Source organism: Bubalus kerabau, chromosome X (assembly GCF_029407905.1).
Source record: "Bubalus kerabau isolate K-KA32 ecotype Philippines breed swamp buffalo chromosome X, PCC_UOA_SB_1v2, whole genome shotgun sequence".
In the NCBI taxonomy this organism is placed as follows: domain Eukaryota; kingdom Metazoa; phylum Chordata; class Mammalia; order Artiodactyla; family Bovidae; genus Bubalus; species Bubalus kerabau.
Window position 1 is genome coordinate 144,985,120 of NC_073647.1, and position 15,362 is coordinate 145,000,481.

General features: G+C 44.7%; 1 protein-coding gene across 6 annotated transcripts in view; it reads left to right on the top strand.

Annotated features, from left to right (window-relative positions):
- The window catches only part of CLCN4 (chloride voltage-gated channel 4), a 76,361-nt gene that overhangs the window by 25,745 nt on the left and 35,254 nt on the right, over positions 1-15,362 (top strand). For all 6 annotated transcript variants that reach the window (XM_055565115.1, XM_055565116.1, XM_055565114.1 and 3 more), the window contains 2 exons: positions 9,332-9,486; positions 12,728-12,827. In XM_055565115.1, the coding sequence (XP_055421090.1) occupies positions 9,343-9,486; positions 12,728-12,827 (244 nt within the window). In that variant the 5' untranslated portion in view covers positions 9,332-9,342. The remainder of the gene's footprint in view (positions 1-9,331; positions 9,487-12,727; positions 12,828-15,362) is intronic.

Below are 15,362 nucleotides of genomic sequence, written 5' to 3' on the forward strand. Positions count from 1 at the left end.
TAATGAAGTTTTTCAGTTCAGTTCAGTTCAGTCGCTCAGTTGTGTCTGACTCCTTGCGACCCGGTGAATTGCAGCATGCCAGGCCTCCCTGTCCATTACCAACTCCCGGAGTTCACCCAGACTCACATCCATCGAGTCAGTGATGCCATCCAGCCATCTCATCCTCTGTCGTCCCCTTCTCCTCCTGCCCCCAATCCCTCCCAGCATCAGAGTCTTTTCCAGTGAGTCAACTCTTCGCATGAGGTGGCCAAAGTACTGGAGTTTCAGCTTTAGCATCATTTCTTCCAAAGAAATCCCAGGACCGATCTCCTTTAGAATGGACTAGTTGGATCTCCTTGCAGTCCAAGGGACTCTCAAGAATCTTCTCCAACACCACAATTCAAAAGCATCAATTCTTCGGCGCTCAGCCTTCTTCACAGTCCAACTCTCACATCCATACATTATTAAAGTATAAAAAAACCACAGATTTTTGAACTGTGGTGCTGGAAAAGACTCTTGGGAGTTCCTTGGACAGCAAGGAGATCAATCTAGTCAATCCTAGATGAAATCAGTCCTAAATATTCATTGGAAGGACTGATGCTGAAGCTGAAGCTCCAATACTTTGGCCACCTGATGTGAAGAGATGACTCACTGGAAAAGACCCTGATTCCGGGAAAGATTGAAGGCAGGAGGAGAAGGGGATGACAGAAGATGAGATGGTTGGATGGTATCACTAACTCCATGGACATGAGTTTGAGTAAGCTCCGGGAGTTGGTGATAGACAGGGAAGCCTGGCGTGCTGCAGTCCATGGGGTCACAAAGAGTCGGACACGACTGAGTGACTGAACTGAACTGAAAGTATACAAGAGATAGAGAAAGTTTCTGACACAGACATCAGGAGGGGACAGAAAGAGTGCCCCCTTGCTAGTTTTAGCAAGGAGTTATATACCTATTTAGTCAGTGAGTCAGTTCAGTCGCTTAGTTGTGTCTGACTCCTTGTGACCCCATGAACCGCAGCACACTAGGCCGCCCTGTCCATCACCAATTCCTGGAGTTTACACAAATTCACGTCCATTGAGTTGGAGATGCCATCCAACCATCTCACTCTCTGTTGTCCCCTTCTCCTCCTGCCCTCAATCTTTCCCAGCATCAGTGTCTTTTCACATGAGTCATCTCTTCACATGAGGTGGCCAAAGTATTGGAGTTTCAGCTTCAACATCAGTCCTTCCAATGAACACCCAGGACTGATCTCATTTACAATGGACTGGTTGGATCTCCTTGCAGTCCAAGGGACTCTCAAGAGCCTTCTCCAACACCACAGTTCAAAAGCATCAATTCTTTGGCGCTCAGCCTTCTTTATACTCCAACTCTCACATCCATACATGACTACGGGAAGAACCATAGCCTTGACTAGACAGAACTTGGTTGACAAAGTAATGTCTCTGCTTTTTAATATGCTGTCTAGGTTGGTCATAACTTTCCTTCCAAGGAGTAAGCATCTTTTAATTTCATGGCTGCAGTCACCATCTGCAGTGATTTTGGAGCCCCCAAAAATAAAGTCAGCCACTGTTTCCACTGTTTCCCCATCTATTTGCCATGAAGTGATGGGACTGGATGCCATAATCTTCATTTTCTGAATGTTGAGCTTTAAGCCAACTGTTTTGCTCTCCTCTTTCACTTTCATCAAGAGGCTCTTTAGTTCCTCTTCACTTTCTGCCATAAGGGTGGTGTCATCTGCATATCTGAGGTTATTGATATTTCTCCCGGCAATCTTGATTCCAGCTTGTGCTTCCTCCAGCCCAGCGTTTCTCATGATGTACTCTGCATAGAAGTTAAATAAGCAGGGTGACAATATACAGCCTTGACGTACTCCTTTTCCTATTTGGAACCAGTCTGTTGTTCCATGTCCAGTTCTAACTGTTGCTTCCTGACCTGCATACAGGTTTATCAAGAGGCAGGTCAGGTGGTCTGGTATTCCCATCTCTTTCAGAATTTTCCGCAGTTTATTGTGATCCACACAGTCAAAGGCTTTGGCATAGTCAATAAAGCAGAAATAGATGTTTTTCTGGGACTCTCTTGCATTTTCGATGATCCAGCAGATGTTGGCAATTTCATCTCTGGTTCCTCTGCCTTTTCTAAAACGATCTTGAACATCTGGAAGTTCATGGTTCATGTATTGCTGAAGCCTGGCTTGGAGAATTTTGAGCATTACTTTTTTGAGCATGTGAGATGAGTGCAATTGTGTGGTAGTTTGAGCATTCTTTGGCATTGCCTTTCTTTGGGAAAGAAATATACCTATTAGCAAGCTGCTAATTAGAGAAAGGAAATGCCTCAAAACTGAGAGAGCTGCACCAGGCCCCTCACCCACAACATGCATTTTGAGATGGCATCAGCACAAGGTGAGTCATACCAGGCCATAAAACAATTGACATGAATCTTGAAGAAAGGCAAATTTCCAAGCAAATGCATAGTTCATTAACATAGCTTAAGAAGACATTTCCATAAGAAAAATTGCTGCACTCAATATGTTAGCAAATTTGGAAAACTCAGCTGTAGCCATAAGACTGGAAAAGGTCTGTTTTCATTGCAATCCCCAAAAATGGCAATGCCAAAAAATGTTCAAACTACTGCACAATTGCAGTCATCTCACACGCCAGCAAAGTAATGCTTGAAATTCTCCAAGCCAGGCTTCAACAGTATGTGAAATGTAAAGTCCAAGATACTCAACCTGGGTTTAGAAAAGGCAGAGGAACCAGAGATTAAATTGCCAACATCCGTTGGATCATTGAAAAAGCAAGAGAATTCCAGAAAAACATCTATTTCTGCTTTATTGATTACGCCAAAGTTTTTGACTGTGTAATCACAACAAACTGTTTTAAATAAAGAGATTGGAATACCAGACCACCTTACCTACCTCCTGAGAAATCTATATGCAGGTCAAGAAACAACAGTTAGAACTGGACATAGAACAACAGACTGGTTCCAAATTGGGTAAGGAGTACGTCAAGGCTTTAAATTGTCACCCTGCTTATTTAACTTATATGTAGAGTACATCATGAGAAATACTGGGCTGGATGAAGCATAAGCTGGAATCAAGATTGCCAGGAGAAATATCAATAACCTCAAATATGCTGATGACAGCACCCTTATAGCAGAAGGTGAAAAAGAACTAAAGAGCCTCTTGATGAAAGTGAAAGAGGAGAGTGAAAAATCTGGCCTAAAACTCAGCATTCAGAAAACGAAGATCATGGCATACGGTCTTATCACTTAATGGGGAAACAATGGAAACAGTGAGAGACTTTATTTTCTTGGGCTCCAAAATCACTGCAGATGGTGACTGCAGCCATGAAATTAAAAGATACTTGCTCCTTGGAAGAAAAGCTATGACCAACCTAGATAGCATATTAAAAAGCAGAGACATTACTTTGCCAACAAAGGTCCATCTAGTTAAAGCTATGGGTTTTCCAGTAGTCATGTATGGATGTGAGAGTTGGGCCATAAAGAAGGCTGAGCGCTGAAGAATTAATGCTTCTGAAGTGTGGCGTTGGAGAAGACTCTTGAGAGTCCCTTGGACTGCAAGGAGATCCAACCAGTCAATCCTAAAGGAAATCAGTCCTGAATATTCCTTGGAAGGACTGATGCTGAAGCTGAAACTCCAGTATTTTGGCCACCTGATGGGAAGAAGTGACTCATTAGAAAAGACCCTGATGCTGGGAAAGAGAGAAGGCAGGAGGAGAAGGGGGCGACAGAGGATGAGATGGTTGGATGGCGTCACCGACTTGATGGACTTGAGTTTGAGCAAGCTCAGGGAGTTGATGATGGACAGGGAAGCCTGGTGTGCTGCAGTCCATGGGGTTGCAAAGAGTCAGACATGACTGAGTGAACTGAACTCATCTCAAGATTTGAGATAAAGTTACCTTCGGGCGGAACCAGGTGTTGCCATGACAACATGGGATTAGAAGAGAAAAGAAAAAAGTCTGCCACTTGCAGTTTTAGTTCCTCCTGCTGCTTGGGGACCTCTGGCCTCCCTACAGAGGCTATAAACACTCTCAGTATGATGACAGATAATTGCTATTTTCTTCTTGCCACTTTTCCGAATTTTCCAAGATTTTTTTTGCAAGTTGGGTGGTAAGTTGTATTTTTGAAAAATGGTACAATATTTCTGATTTTGAATTCTCTTCTAGAGCCTTGCCATTCCCTTTTAAAGTAATGGAATTTCCTTCCCTCCCCTTGAACCTGAGCGGCGTTTTTGTGACTTCCTCAATGAAAGTAATGTGTCCAGGGGAATTTCCTGAAGGTCCATTGGTTCAGTTCAGTTCAGTCCAGTTCAGTTGCTCAGTCGTGTCCGACCCTTTGCGACCCCATGAATCGAAGCACACCAGGCCTCCCTGTCCATCACCAACTCCCGGAGTTCACCCAGACTCACGTCCATCGAGTCAGTGATGCCATCCAGCCATCTCATCCTCTGTCGTCCCCTTCTCCTCCTGCCCCCAATCCCTCCCAGCATCAGAGTCTTTTCCAATGAGTCAACTCTTCGCATGAGATGGCCAAAGTACTGGAGTTTCAGCTTTAACATCATTTCTTCCAAAGAAATCCCAGGGCTGATCTCCTTCAGAATGGACTGGTTGGATCTCCTTGCAGTCCAAGGGACTCTCAAGAGTCTTCTTCAACACCACAGTTCAAAGCATCAATTCTTCGGTGCTCAGCCTTCTTCACAGTCCAACTCTCACATCCATACATGACCACAGGAAAAACCATAGCTTTGACTAGACGAACCTTTGTTGGCAAAGTAATGTCTCTGGTTTTCAATATGCTATCTAGGTTGGTCATAACTTTCCTTCCAAGGAGTAAGCGTCTTTTAATTTCATGGCTGCAGTCACCATCTGCAGTGATTTTGGAGCCCAGAAAAATAAAGTCTGATTCTGTTTCCACTGTTTCCCCACCTATTTCCCATGAAGTGGTGGGACCGGATGCCATGATCTTCGTTTTCTGAATGTTGAGCTTTAAGCCAACTTTTTCACTCTCTACTTTCACTTTCATCAAGAGGCTTTTGAGTTCCTCTTCACTTTCTGCCATAAGGGTGGTGTCATCTGCATATCTGAGGTTATTGATATTTCTCCCGGCAATCTTTTCCAGCTTGTGCTTCTTCCAGTCCAGTGTTTCTCATGATGTACTCTGCATATAAGTCCATTGGTTAGGGGGGCTTTTCAGGTGGCTCAGTGGTAAAGAATCCATCTCCAATGCAAGAGATGTGAGTTCCATCTCTAGGTCATGAAGATCCCATGGAGAAGGAAATGGCAATCCACTCTAGTATTCTTGCCTAGAGAATCCCATGGACAGAGGAGCCTGGCGAGCTACAGTCCATGGTGTCGCAAAAGAATTGGATATGACTTAGCGACTGAACCACAACAACAACCAGTGGTTAGGACTTGGTACTTTCACTGCTGGGGCCTGGGTTCAGTTCCTGGCCAGGGAACTGCGAAAAGTCACCACCTCCTTCTGAGTCCCCTAAGAGGCCCCCAGTTAGATCTACCGATTAGATCATATTTATTTTCCTTTACCAATTATGTCTGATTGTCATGACCATGTCATGCTCTATCAAAAAGTTTAAAGTTGCAGTTCTGCAGAGTGACTTTTTGTTTCAACCGTTATTGCCCGAAGTTGTTGCTTGCTTAGAGATTTGGTTAAGTTTCAGGTAATATGAACTTCTTTATAATAGAACACCCAAGTGTCTGCAGTTCTTTGCTCTGCTGCTGGTTAGGTTTTTCTTACAGGGGCTCCCTGTGGTGAGTTAACAGCCCGCTGCCTTTTTTTTTTCCCATTAGAGATTTTCTTTACCGCATATAATACAAGGCTATTACCATCTTGTTTTTGTAAAAGTGAGAATGAAATTTTTGCTTTCTAACTTTATGCCTTCCCTTTTCTTATTTATTGGTTGCTACTGACTTCTGCAGTATACTTCTTTGCTGGGCACTCATCGGTGGGTATAGTTTTCAGCTTGGCATGGCTCAAACCTCAAACTTTTAAAGTTTTAAAAGCAGCTAAGTTGCACAGTCAATAAATCCATTTCTATGGCCACTTTACTGTGTGTAGGGTGATTACTCCACTTTGCCCATAGAGACTTCTCAATTTGATCAAAATGCAGTTTTGTCAGGTCATGGGTGAGTCCTCCAGATATAAAAATACATAAAGCAGTGAGAGAAGCCTGTGCTCAAATATTTTAATAACCACCCTTCCCTTCTTTAACCATCTTATTCTGGCAGTTTTGTGGTCTACGCCTTATAATTCACATTGCCATGCTGTTTGCCAAAGTAATTTTAATTTAGTGCTTATTCCTCTTGTCTTTGTAAGAGTATATGATTTTTCTCGCTAACTGGGAGTGAGCATTGGTCCTGCTGCAGAGTGTTTTCTCTGGGTCAAATGAGTTCCTATGCGATCTGTAAATCAGGTTCTAATGGCAGTGTAACTGCGGGAGATGTCTTGGTTTATTTGCGGTTGTTTTCCAGATGAGGGGAGCCAGAGTAATGGGAGTGGAATTGTTATCTTAGGCAGGAGAGGAAGAAACATGCAACTTTGCTACTGCCCTGGCAGCAGGCGCCCTTTTGACTGGATTTTAAGGAAAATTAGAAGTGAGTGCTTGCACTCAGGGCAGCTTGCCCAGGGCAGTGTGCCTCCAGCCTGGCATGGCTCTTGGCTTGTCTTAGTCTGTTCGGGCGGCTATAACAAAATACCACAGGCTGGGTGGCTTATAAACAACAGATATTTATTCCTCGCAGTGCTGGAGGCTGGAAGTCTGAGATCAGGCTGCCAGCATGGTTGACTGAGGGCTCTTCTCCCAGTCACAGATTTCTTGTGTACTTATGCGGTGGAAGGGGCCAGCATGCTCCCTGGGGCCTCTTTTATATGAGCACTAATCCCATTTATGAGGACTTTGCCCTTAGCATCCAATCGCTTCCCAAAGATCCCACCTTCTAATACTATCCACTGGGGATTAGGGTTTCAACGTATGAATTTGGGATGGGGGCACAAACATTCAGACCATAGAATGACTCTCCCACCAGTTAAGTCTTGCCAGCATTTTCACTCTCCCATTGCTGCTACTGGTGGTGGTGTTTTTCAGTCATTCATTCATGTCCCACTCTTCACAGCCCCATGGACTCCAGCACGCCAGGCTTCCCTATCCTTTACCACCTCCCAAAGTTTGCTTAAAGTCATGTCCATTGAGTCGGTGATGCTATCCAACCATCTCACTCTCTGTTGTCCCCTTCTCCTCCTGCCCTCAATCTTTCCCAGCATCAGGGTCTTTTCCAATGAGTCAGTTCTTTGCATCAGGTGGCCAAAGTATTGGAGATTCAGCTTTAGCATCAGTCCTTCCACAGAATACTCAGGGTTGATTTCTTTTAGGATTGACTAGTTTGATTTCCTTGCTGTCCAAGGGACTCTCAAGAGTCTTCTCCAACATCACAGTTCAGAGGCATCAGTTCTTTGGCATTCAGCCTGAATATTATATTCAGCCTTCTTTATATATATTCTATATACTCACATCTGTACACGATTATTGGAAAAACCATAGCTTTGACTCGACAGACCTTTGTAGGTCTTGGCTATTCACACTACAGCCCCAGAGGCTGCCTGCCTGCATGATCCACTTTATCTCCTAGGGGAGCTGGTTACTGGTTTGATTACAGTGCTTTGGTTTTGAGTGGTAGGGCTCAACCCTATTCCCTTCCACTCTACCAGCTCTCTCATTTTGATGTCCTGCTTTTGCAGAACGTGAGGTTTTCCAGAAATGTGTGTAGTTGACTGTCAGTATAACTGGCTCCATATTTGTGAATTTGCCTTCTCACTAAAATGTATTTGTGAGCCCAAGAGCAATCAGTACTTGTGGTGCTTGCCCAGTCATTTGCAGAGTGCACGTGGTGAGCTGCCAGAAATGCGTGATCCTTGCTGAGGTTGGAGAACATGGTGCTTAGCCATCTTGTTTTAGTTCCCAGACCAGAAACAAGTGTCCTTTTCACAATTTATTTAGTGCCATATTTTCCCCATTTTTGTTCCTTTTTTTTTTTTTTTTTTTTACTGGTAATTTCATTGTTTCCAACAGCCCTGAGATGCAGGGCGGGAGGGCCTGTAGTGTTTCTGAGCCTGAGAAGGCTACGCTATGCCTTATGGAGAAAATAAGCTTGTATGTTAGACAAGCTTCCTGCAGCATGAGTGACAGTGCTGTTGTTGTGAGTTCAATGTGAATGAGTCAACAATATATATTTGATATTTTTGCTGTTGTTGTTTAGTTGCTAAGTTACATGTGACTCTTTTTGCAACCTCATGGACTGTAGATAACCAGGCTCCTCTGTCCATGGGATTTCCCAGGCAAGAAGACTGCAGTGATTTGCCATTTCTTTCTTTAGGGTATCTTCTCAACTTAGAGACTGAACCCACACCTTCTGTATTGGTGGGTGGATTCTTTACTGCTGAGCCATCTTGGAAGTCCATATGTATCTGATAAGGTGTCTCTAAAAGGAGACACAAAATAAAGTTATATATTGATGTTGTGACTAAAGGCTTCAAGTAACCTAACCTTATAATTCTCTTAGGGACAGTGCTTCAGTACTCACTAATTCAGTGGCCATGGTGACTTTATGGAACATAACTGCCTCAAATAATAAGTAATTCATGTTTGGGTTTCCCAAAGTGAAAGTGAAAGTGAAGTTGCTCAGTCATGTCCGACTCTTTGTGACCCCATGTACTGTAGCCTACCAAAATCCTCCGTCCATGGGATTTTCCAGGCAAGAGTACTGGAGCGGGTTACCATTTCCTTCTCTAGGAGATCTTCCTGACCCAGGGATTGAACCCGGGTCTCCTGTATTGTAGGCAGACACTTTACCGTCTGAGCCACCAGGGAAGATATGTTGAAACCTAATCCCCAGTACGATAATATTAGGAGGAGGGACCTTTGGAAGGTGATGAGGTCATGAAGATGGGGCCCTCCTGGATGGGATTAGTGCCCTTATGAAAGAGACCCAGAGACCTCCATCACATGAAGACACAGTGAGGAGACGGCCACATGAACTAGGAAGTGGACTCTCAGCAGGCACTAAATCTGTTAGTGCTTTGATTTTGGACTTTCCAGCCTCTGAAACTGTGAGAAATAATGTATGTTGTTGATAAGCCAACCAGTCTGTGGTATTTTTGTTACAGCAGTCAGTGCTGACTAAGACAGACTGTTTTCATCACAGCAGAACCACTTATGCTGAAATCAGTCTTTCTGGTACCAGAAAATAGAGCACATAGACTGTCCTTCCAGGACTGTGCAGATGCCCTGCTTTCATTTCTAACCACAGATTTTCTCTTCCAGATGTAAGTAGCATGGTCAATACAGGAGTGATCAGTGGTTCTGGAAACCTGATGGATTTCCTCGACGAGCCATTCCCTGATGTGGGGACATATGAGGACTTCCACACCATCGACTGGCTGAGGGAAAAATCACGGGACACCGACAGACACAGGAAGGTCTGTGCTGTTCATAAAGCTACATTGAGGGGAGTCCCTTCAGAGGACTTAGTCATGCTTTCACCAGATGGTTACCGAGCTAGTACTTGGATTCATGCATCATGTTTTAAGGCAGGTTCTAGAGAAGAGAAGGAAGTGATGTGAACAGATACTTGTAGTACCAGGTGCTTTGGGTGGGAGGCTGTGTCATACCAAGGTGTGGTGTGGAGGGTGAGGAGGGGGCTTTGGAACCAGATAGATCAGGTACATCCTGACCATGCCACCTTCAGGCTGGGTCACTTTTGGGGTGCTATTTCTGGACCTTCTCATTTGCAAGGATGAAGTTAATTATACCTATAGATAAATGAGGCTATGTGTGTATGAAAGCACATATTACAGCACCTGGTGTCTCGCTGGCATCAAGATGCATTTTAATGGACTCCAATAAAGTTGTGTATCAAGTGCTATGGGATCATTTAGGAGGGCCCATGAAGGAGGGACTTTTTAGTGAGGGTGGCATTTCAGTGGAGTGTTGATGGATGAGTAAGAGTGTGCTAGGCAGAGGAAGGGGAAAGGGTCCTAATCAGGAGCTGCCCTTTTTTAGGTCACAGGAACATGAAAGACTGCGCGTTTAGGCAGTTTAAGGAGCTCTGAGGTCTGGTGGCAGATTCAAGGAAGGAGAGGACCAGAGATGAGTTTGGGTGCAGGGGCAATGGGGCCACATTGGGAATGACTGAGTAGAAGAGTTGACATTTCCTTTTGATGGCCACAAGAGAGATGTTCCACCAGGGGGTAAACAGGAAGCTTGGAAATGAGTTCAGGAGAAAGAGGAAGCAGATCTGACAAGAGTGCCAACGAAGAGAGGCTTGGGGTCATGATCCTTCACAGGAGCCATTGGCAGGATGGAGGGCAGTACTGGGGTCAGGATGATGGCCTGGCTGTGGTCAGAAGCAGGTGAGGCCTTGGATGATGAGATGGGAGAAAATCAGAGCAGCAGATTGTAGGGGGAGGCCACTGAGTTGTGTTTCAGCTGCTGTGAGTTTGAGCTGTTTGTCCATCCTGCAGCCCTGTGCCGTTCAAGGGCATGGTCAGGATTGTGGTGGAGAATGAGGTGTCCTTGGCGTGAGTGGGTGCTGAAGCTTTAGAAGTGGTCCAGGTGGCCTGGGTCTGGAGAGGGAGAGATCAGGAGTGTTGCCAAGATTTAGTGGGTTCCGTGGGAAGGACTGGGGACCAGGGATGGATGCTTAGGTGAAGGAGGGCAACCAGCAGAGTGGCTGCAAGTGAAAGGGGGAGAGAGTGGTGAGGATGGAGCGCCCTCCACCGAGAGGTCAGGTCAGAGATGCAGCAGCTACAAAGGCAAGAACAGCTTCAGAGAGTCTGAATGAGCTGTCACATCCAGAGTGAGACCGAGTCACATCACGTGACACAGTGGCAGGGAAGGGAGGCTGAGAGATGTGTAGGGAGTGAGGTCCTGTGGACACTGATGCAGGTGATTGGCTCTGACCTGGAGGAACGGAGGCGAGGGGGTGGCCTTCCGTCCAGAACAGGGGTCGCGGACTGTGGCCCTTGGGCAAATCTGGCGCATCGCCTGTTCCCAGAAGTCCCACTGCCTTGGCACACAGCCACGCTTGCGGGTGCGTGCACTCTTTATGGCTCTTTTTGTGCGGCAACCACAGACTCCAGTAGTTGGCACGGAGACCATCTGACCTTCCAAGCTGAAAATATTGACATTCTGTCTCTTTATAGGAAATGTTTGCCAGCCCTTGCTCTTAAGGGTGTAGGGGAATGATGATCTCAGGGATGTAGGATTCTGTTAACACAGGGAGGAAAAGGGGGGCTCCTACAGTGTGTGTATACATAACCATCTGCCTGGGAAACGTGGTCCATGCTGCCTCATTCAGCGTTCTTGCTGGGTTAAAACCACAAGTTGTCACCTCATACAGGTCAGAATGGCCATCATCAAAAAGTCCACAAATAATAAATGCTGGAGAGAGAGAGTCTACAAATAATAAATGCGGAGAAAAAGGAACCTTCCTAGACCATTGGTGGGAAGGTCAGTTGGTACAGTACTATGGAGAACAGTATGGAGGTTCCTTAAAAACTAAAAATAGAGTTATCATGTGATTCAACAGTCCCACTCCTGAGCATATTAGAGAAAACTCTTAAATGTTGACATGTAAGACATGGAAGCAACCTAAGTGTCCATCAGAAGAGGAATGAATAAAGAAGATGTGGTATATACATACAGTGGAGTACTATCCAGCCATAAAAAATGAATGAAATAATGCCTTTTGCAGCAACATGGATTCAACTAGAGATTATCATACTAAGTGAGGTAAGTCAGACAGAGAAAGACAAATATGATATTGCTTATATGTGGAGTCTAAAATATACAAATGAATTTATTTAATACAAATGAACTTATTTACAAAACAAAAACATTCCCAGACATAGAAAACAAATTTACGGTTACCATAGGGGAAAGTAGGGAGGAGATAAATTAGAAGTTTGGGATTGACAGATACACACTACTACATATAAAATAGATAACAACAAGGTCGTACTGTATAGTGCAGGGAACTACATTTAATATCTTGTAATAACCTATAGTGGAAAAGAATCGGAAAAAGAAGATATATAAAAAACTGACTCATTTTGCGGTACACCTGAAATGAACACATTTACAGTTGTAAATCAACTATACTCCAATAAAAAAGTTAAACACTTTAGAAAAAAGATGTCCAAAAGTCCAAAGCTGTAAACACACACACACACACATGTTCTTATGCTTGGAATGTACCAGTTAAATAAAATGTATTTGACCAGGATGTTCTTGCTGTTAACATGTAGCCTGGAAAACCAAAGAAGGAAATGAAATCTTTGTTGAAGAGGGTCTTTTGTGAACAGGCCTTACAATCTAAGCTGAAATAGTGATTCGTATTGAAAATGCTGACACTGAAGTGATGTCTCCCTTCAGAATGACTTTGGAATAATCAGGGATCCAGTCATGTTTAGTAAGGTTTTTTAAGTGATTTTTTGGGGATTCTGATTCTTTGGAGATCGTCATCTTCATAGCTCTTTGAACAAGAAAGCCCATTTGACCATCATGCTCAGTAACTGAAAGAATCACCTAAGTGGCCATCTAGTTGCTTAATTACATTTGTTTTCTCAGTCACCCTGTTTCCTGAGGAAACAGTTGCAGAAAAGTAAGTTTGAATTGGAACGTGTATCCACATCAGCTCTGATGTCTTTTTATTTCTAGATAACCAGCAAAAGCAAGGAGTCCATATGGGAGTTCATCAAGAGTTTGTTGGATGCCTGGTCGGGATGGGCAGTCATGCTGCTCATCGGCCTGCTGGCAGGTACGTGCTGTTTCTCTTGTACTTCATGCCAGGAGTTTGTGGCTTGAAATATCTAAGAGCAAAATACATGACCTACCAATCTATCGTCAGTGAAGCAAGGAGACCCCAAGGCATGGGTGGACCAGGTACAGTCACTGGAGAGCAGTACCAAGAGAGCTGTGCTTCCCTGGTAGCTCAGCGGTAAAGAATCTACTGGCCAGTGCAAGACACATGGGTTCGATCCCTGGATCGGGAAGATCCCCTGGAGAAGGGAATGGCAACCTACTCCAGTATTCTCGCCTGGAGAATCCCACGGACAGAGGAGCCTGGCAGGCTACAGTCCGTGGGGTCACGAAAGTCAAACATGACTGAGCAACCAAAAGCACACACTTCACATTCTGTAGGGCTTGGCTATGGAGCAGGCTAGAAAGGATGGGAACATTTTGCTCTCTAAAACATCCTGTGAGAATGAACTTGACTAACACTGGCAGGCCCTGGGATGAACATCGAGAGACTCCCAGTAACACGAGACTGCAGGGTCTGAGAGAGGCCTGGGAGATGTACGTCCAGTCCTTGGGTTGTTCTGACCCTCAGGGACTCTGCGTCCTTCATTTTTATAATCCCAACACCATGTTTGTGACCCATTGGTGTTTTCAGAGCAAATGAATGTGTATCCGGAAGTTATGCCTCCCCTTTTAATAGCAAACACTCCAGCCCTCCATGGAAATTGTTTCCTGAAATTTCCTTACTCTTAGGAGGCTGTGAAAGTTAATGTCAAAGAGGAAAAAACTGATCAAGTTAGAGATTTCCCTAAGAAAACCCCCTGCCTGTAGTAACATCAGAGTTATGGTTATAGGACTGATCAGAGAATGACTGTGATATGGGTCCAGTGTAGTACATGCTGTCTGACAGCACTCCCATGGGGCACAGAGTGAAACTCTGTGATTGGAGGACTCTGATTTCTGGCCACCTCTCATTTGTTATATCTACAATGGGTGGGAGGGGCTCGGTTGCCAGGGAAGGGCTCTGTGTGCCTGGTGGGTCATAAAGGGCCCAGAAAAGTGCTGAAGTGGCAGTCCTCTCGCTCCAGTCACAGCAGCTGCCCATTCGCCCCATCCTGCCCTTCCGCTCCCCGTGGATATTGGTAGCAGTTCATAGATATACGACATTTTGCCACCCCTTTGTTTGACTGCTAATGTGAAGACCTTTAAAGGAAGGCGAAGTAGTTTGCTGTGAATTTTGATGTCTTTGTTTAGAATAGATGTATAAAACTCTACCCAGGATTATTTTTGGCTCCCAGAAAGGAGAGATGGACGTTGGAAATGAAGGAATCCGAGTAGATGTTCTGGCCTAGATTTATCAACTGATCCAAGAGCCCAGTTGGGGTGTCTTTAACATATCAGATACCAACAACCTGGCTTCTCTGGTAATCCAATTTCCCTCACTTCTTTTAGGTGGGATCACCTGGGGATTTAAAACTGCTGCTGCCCAAATTGCAATTAAATAGTTCTCCAGAAATGACGCCCTAGCATTGAGTAAGGCCCCTTCTACGTGTGATGCTGATGTGCAGCCAGTGGTGAGGACCACTGGCAAAGGGTCACATCAGGAGATGAATAGAGAAGGGAGGCAAGAAATGGATGATCTTAACGATGAAGGCGGCTAAAGTGTTCTTTTGATCTGGATGTACTGGGAAGGGAAATCCAGAAAACTCTGCCCCATTCGCTTTCCCATTCCCCAGCTGTCTAATGGTGGTGAGACCCAGGAGTCCCACTGCCTGGCCTGTCACCTCCTTAGTGGCAGCCTGGGTATTCTATTCTGACTCCTAAACATGGAGTGGCCCAACCTGCGGCTCCTATGAGGGGCGTTAACCCAGAGCCACCGCTGGGAGTCGCTGTTGTTCCACACAACGTTTTTGTTCAAAGGTCATCTTTCTTGCCACCTTTTCTAAAAGTACCTTTCTCTCTCTCTCTCTCTCTCTCTCTCTCTCTCTCGGAGCTTCATCCCCCTCGCCCACCATTATGTATGTATGTATATAACAGTTTTATTGAGCTGTAACTCATATACCATACAATTCACCTTGTTAAAGTGGTTTTTAGTGTATTCACAGAATTTTGCAGCCAACACCAAGATCGATTTTAGAACATTTTCACCAGCTCCCAAAGAACCTCCCTACCCTTTAGCTATCAGCCGCAGTGCCCTCAGCCTCTTTTTAGTCTTAGACAGCCGCTGATCTACTTTCTGTCTCTGTAGATTTGCCTATTCTGGACCTTTCACAAAATGGAATCATATACTATGTGATCCTTTGTGACTCACTTCATTTAAGCATAATGTTGCCAAGGCTCATCCACACTGTCGCACGTGTCCGTACTTCATTCCTTTTTATTGCCATCCTAGGTGGACCACATTTGGTTCTTCCATTCAGCAGTTGACGGGCATACGGGTTGTTTCCACTTTCTGGCTTTTGTGAATATGCTGCTGTGAACATCTGTGTGCATATCTTTGTGAGGATATATGTGTTCATTTCTCGTGGGCAGACACCGAGGAGTAGAATTCCTT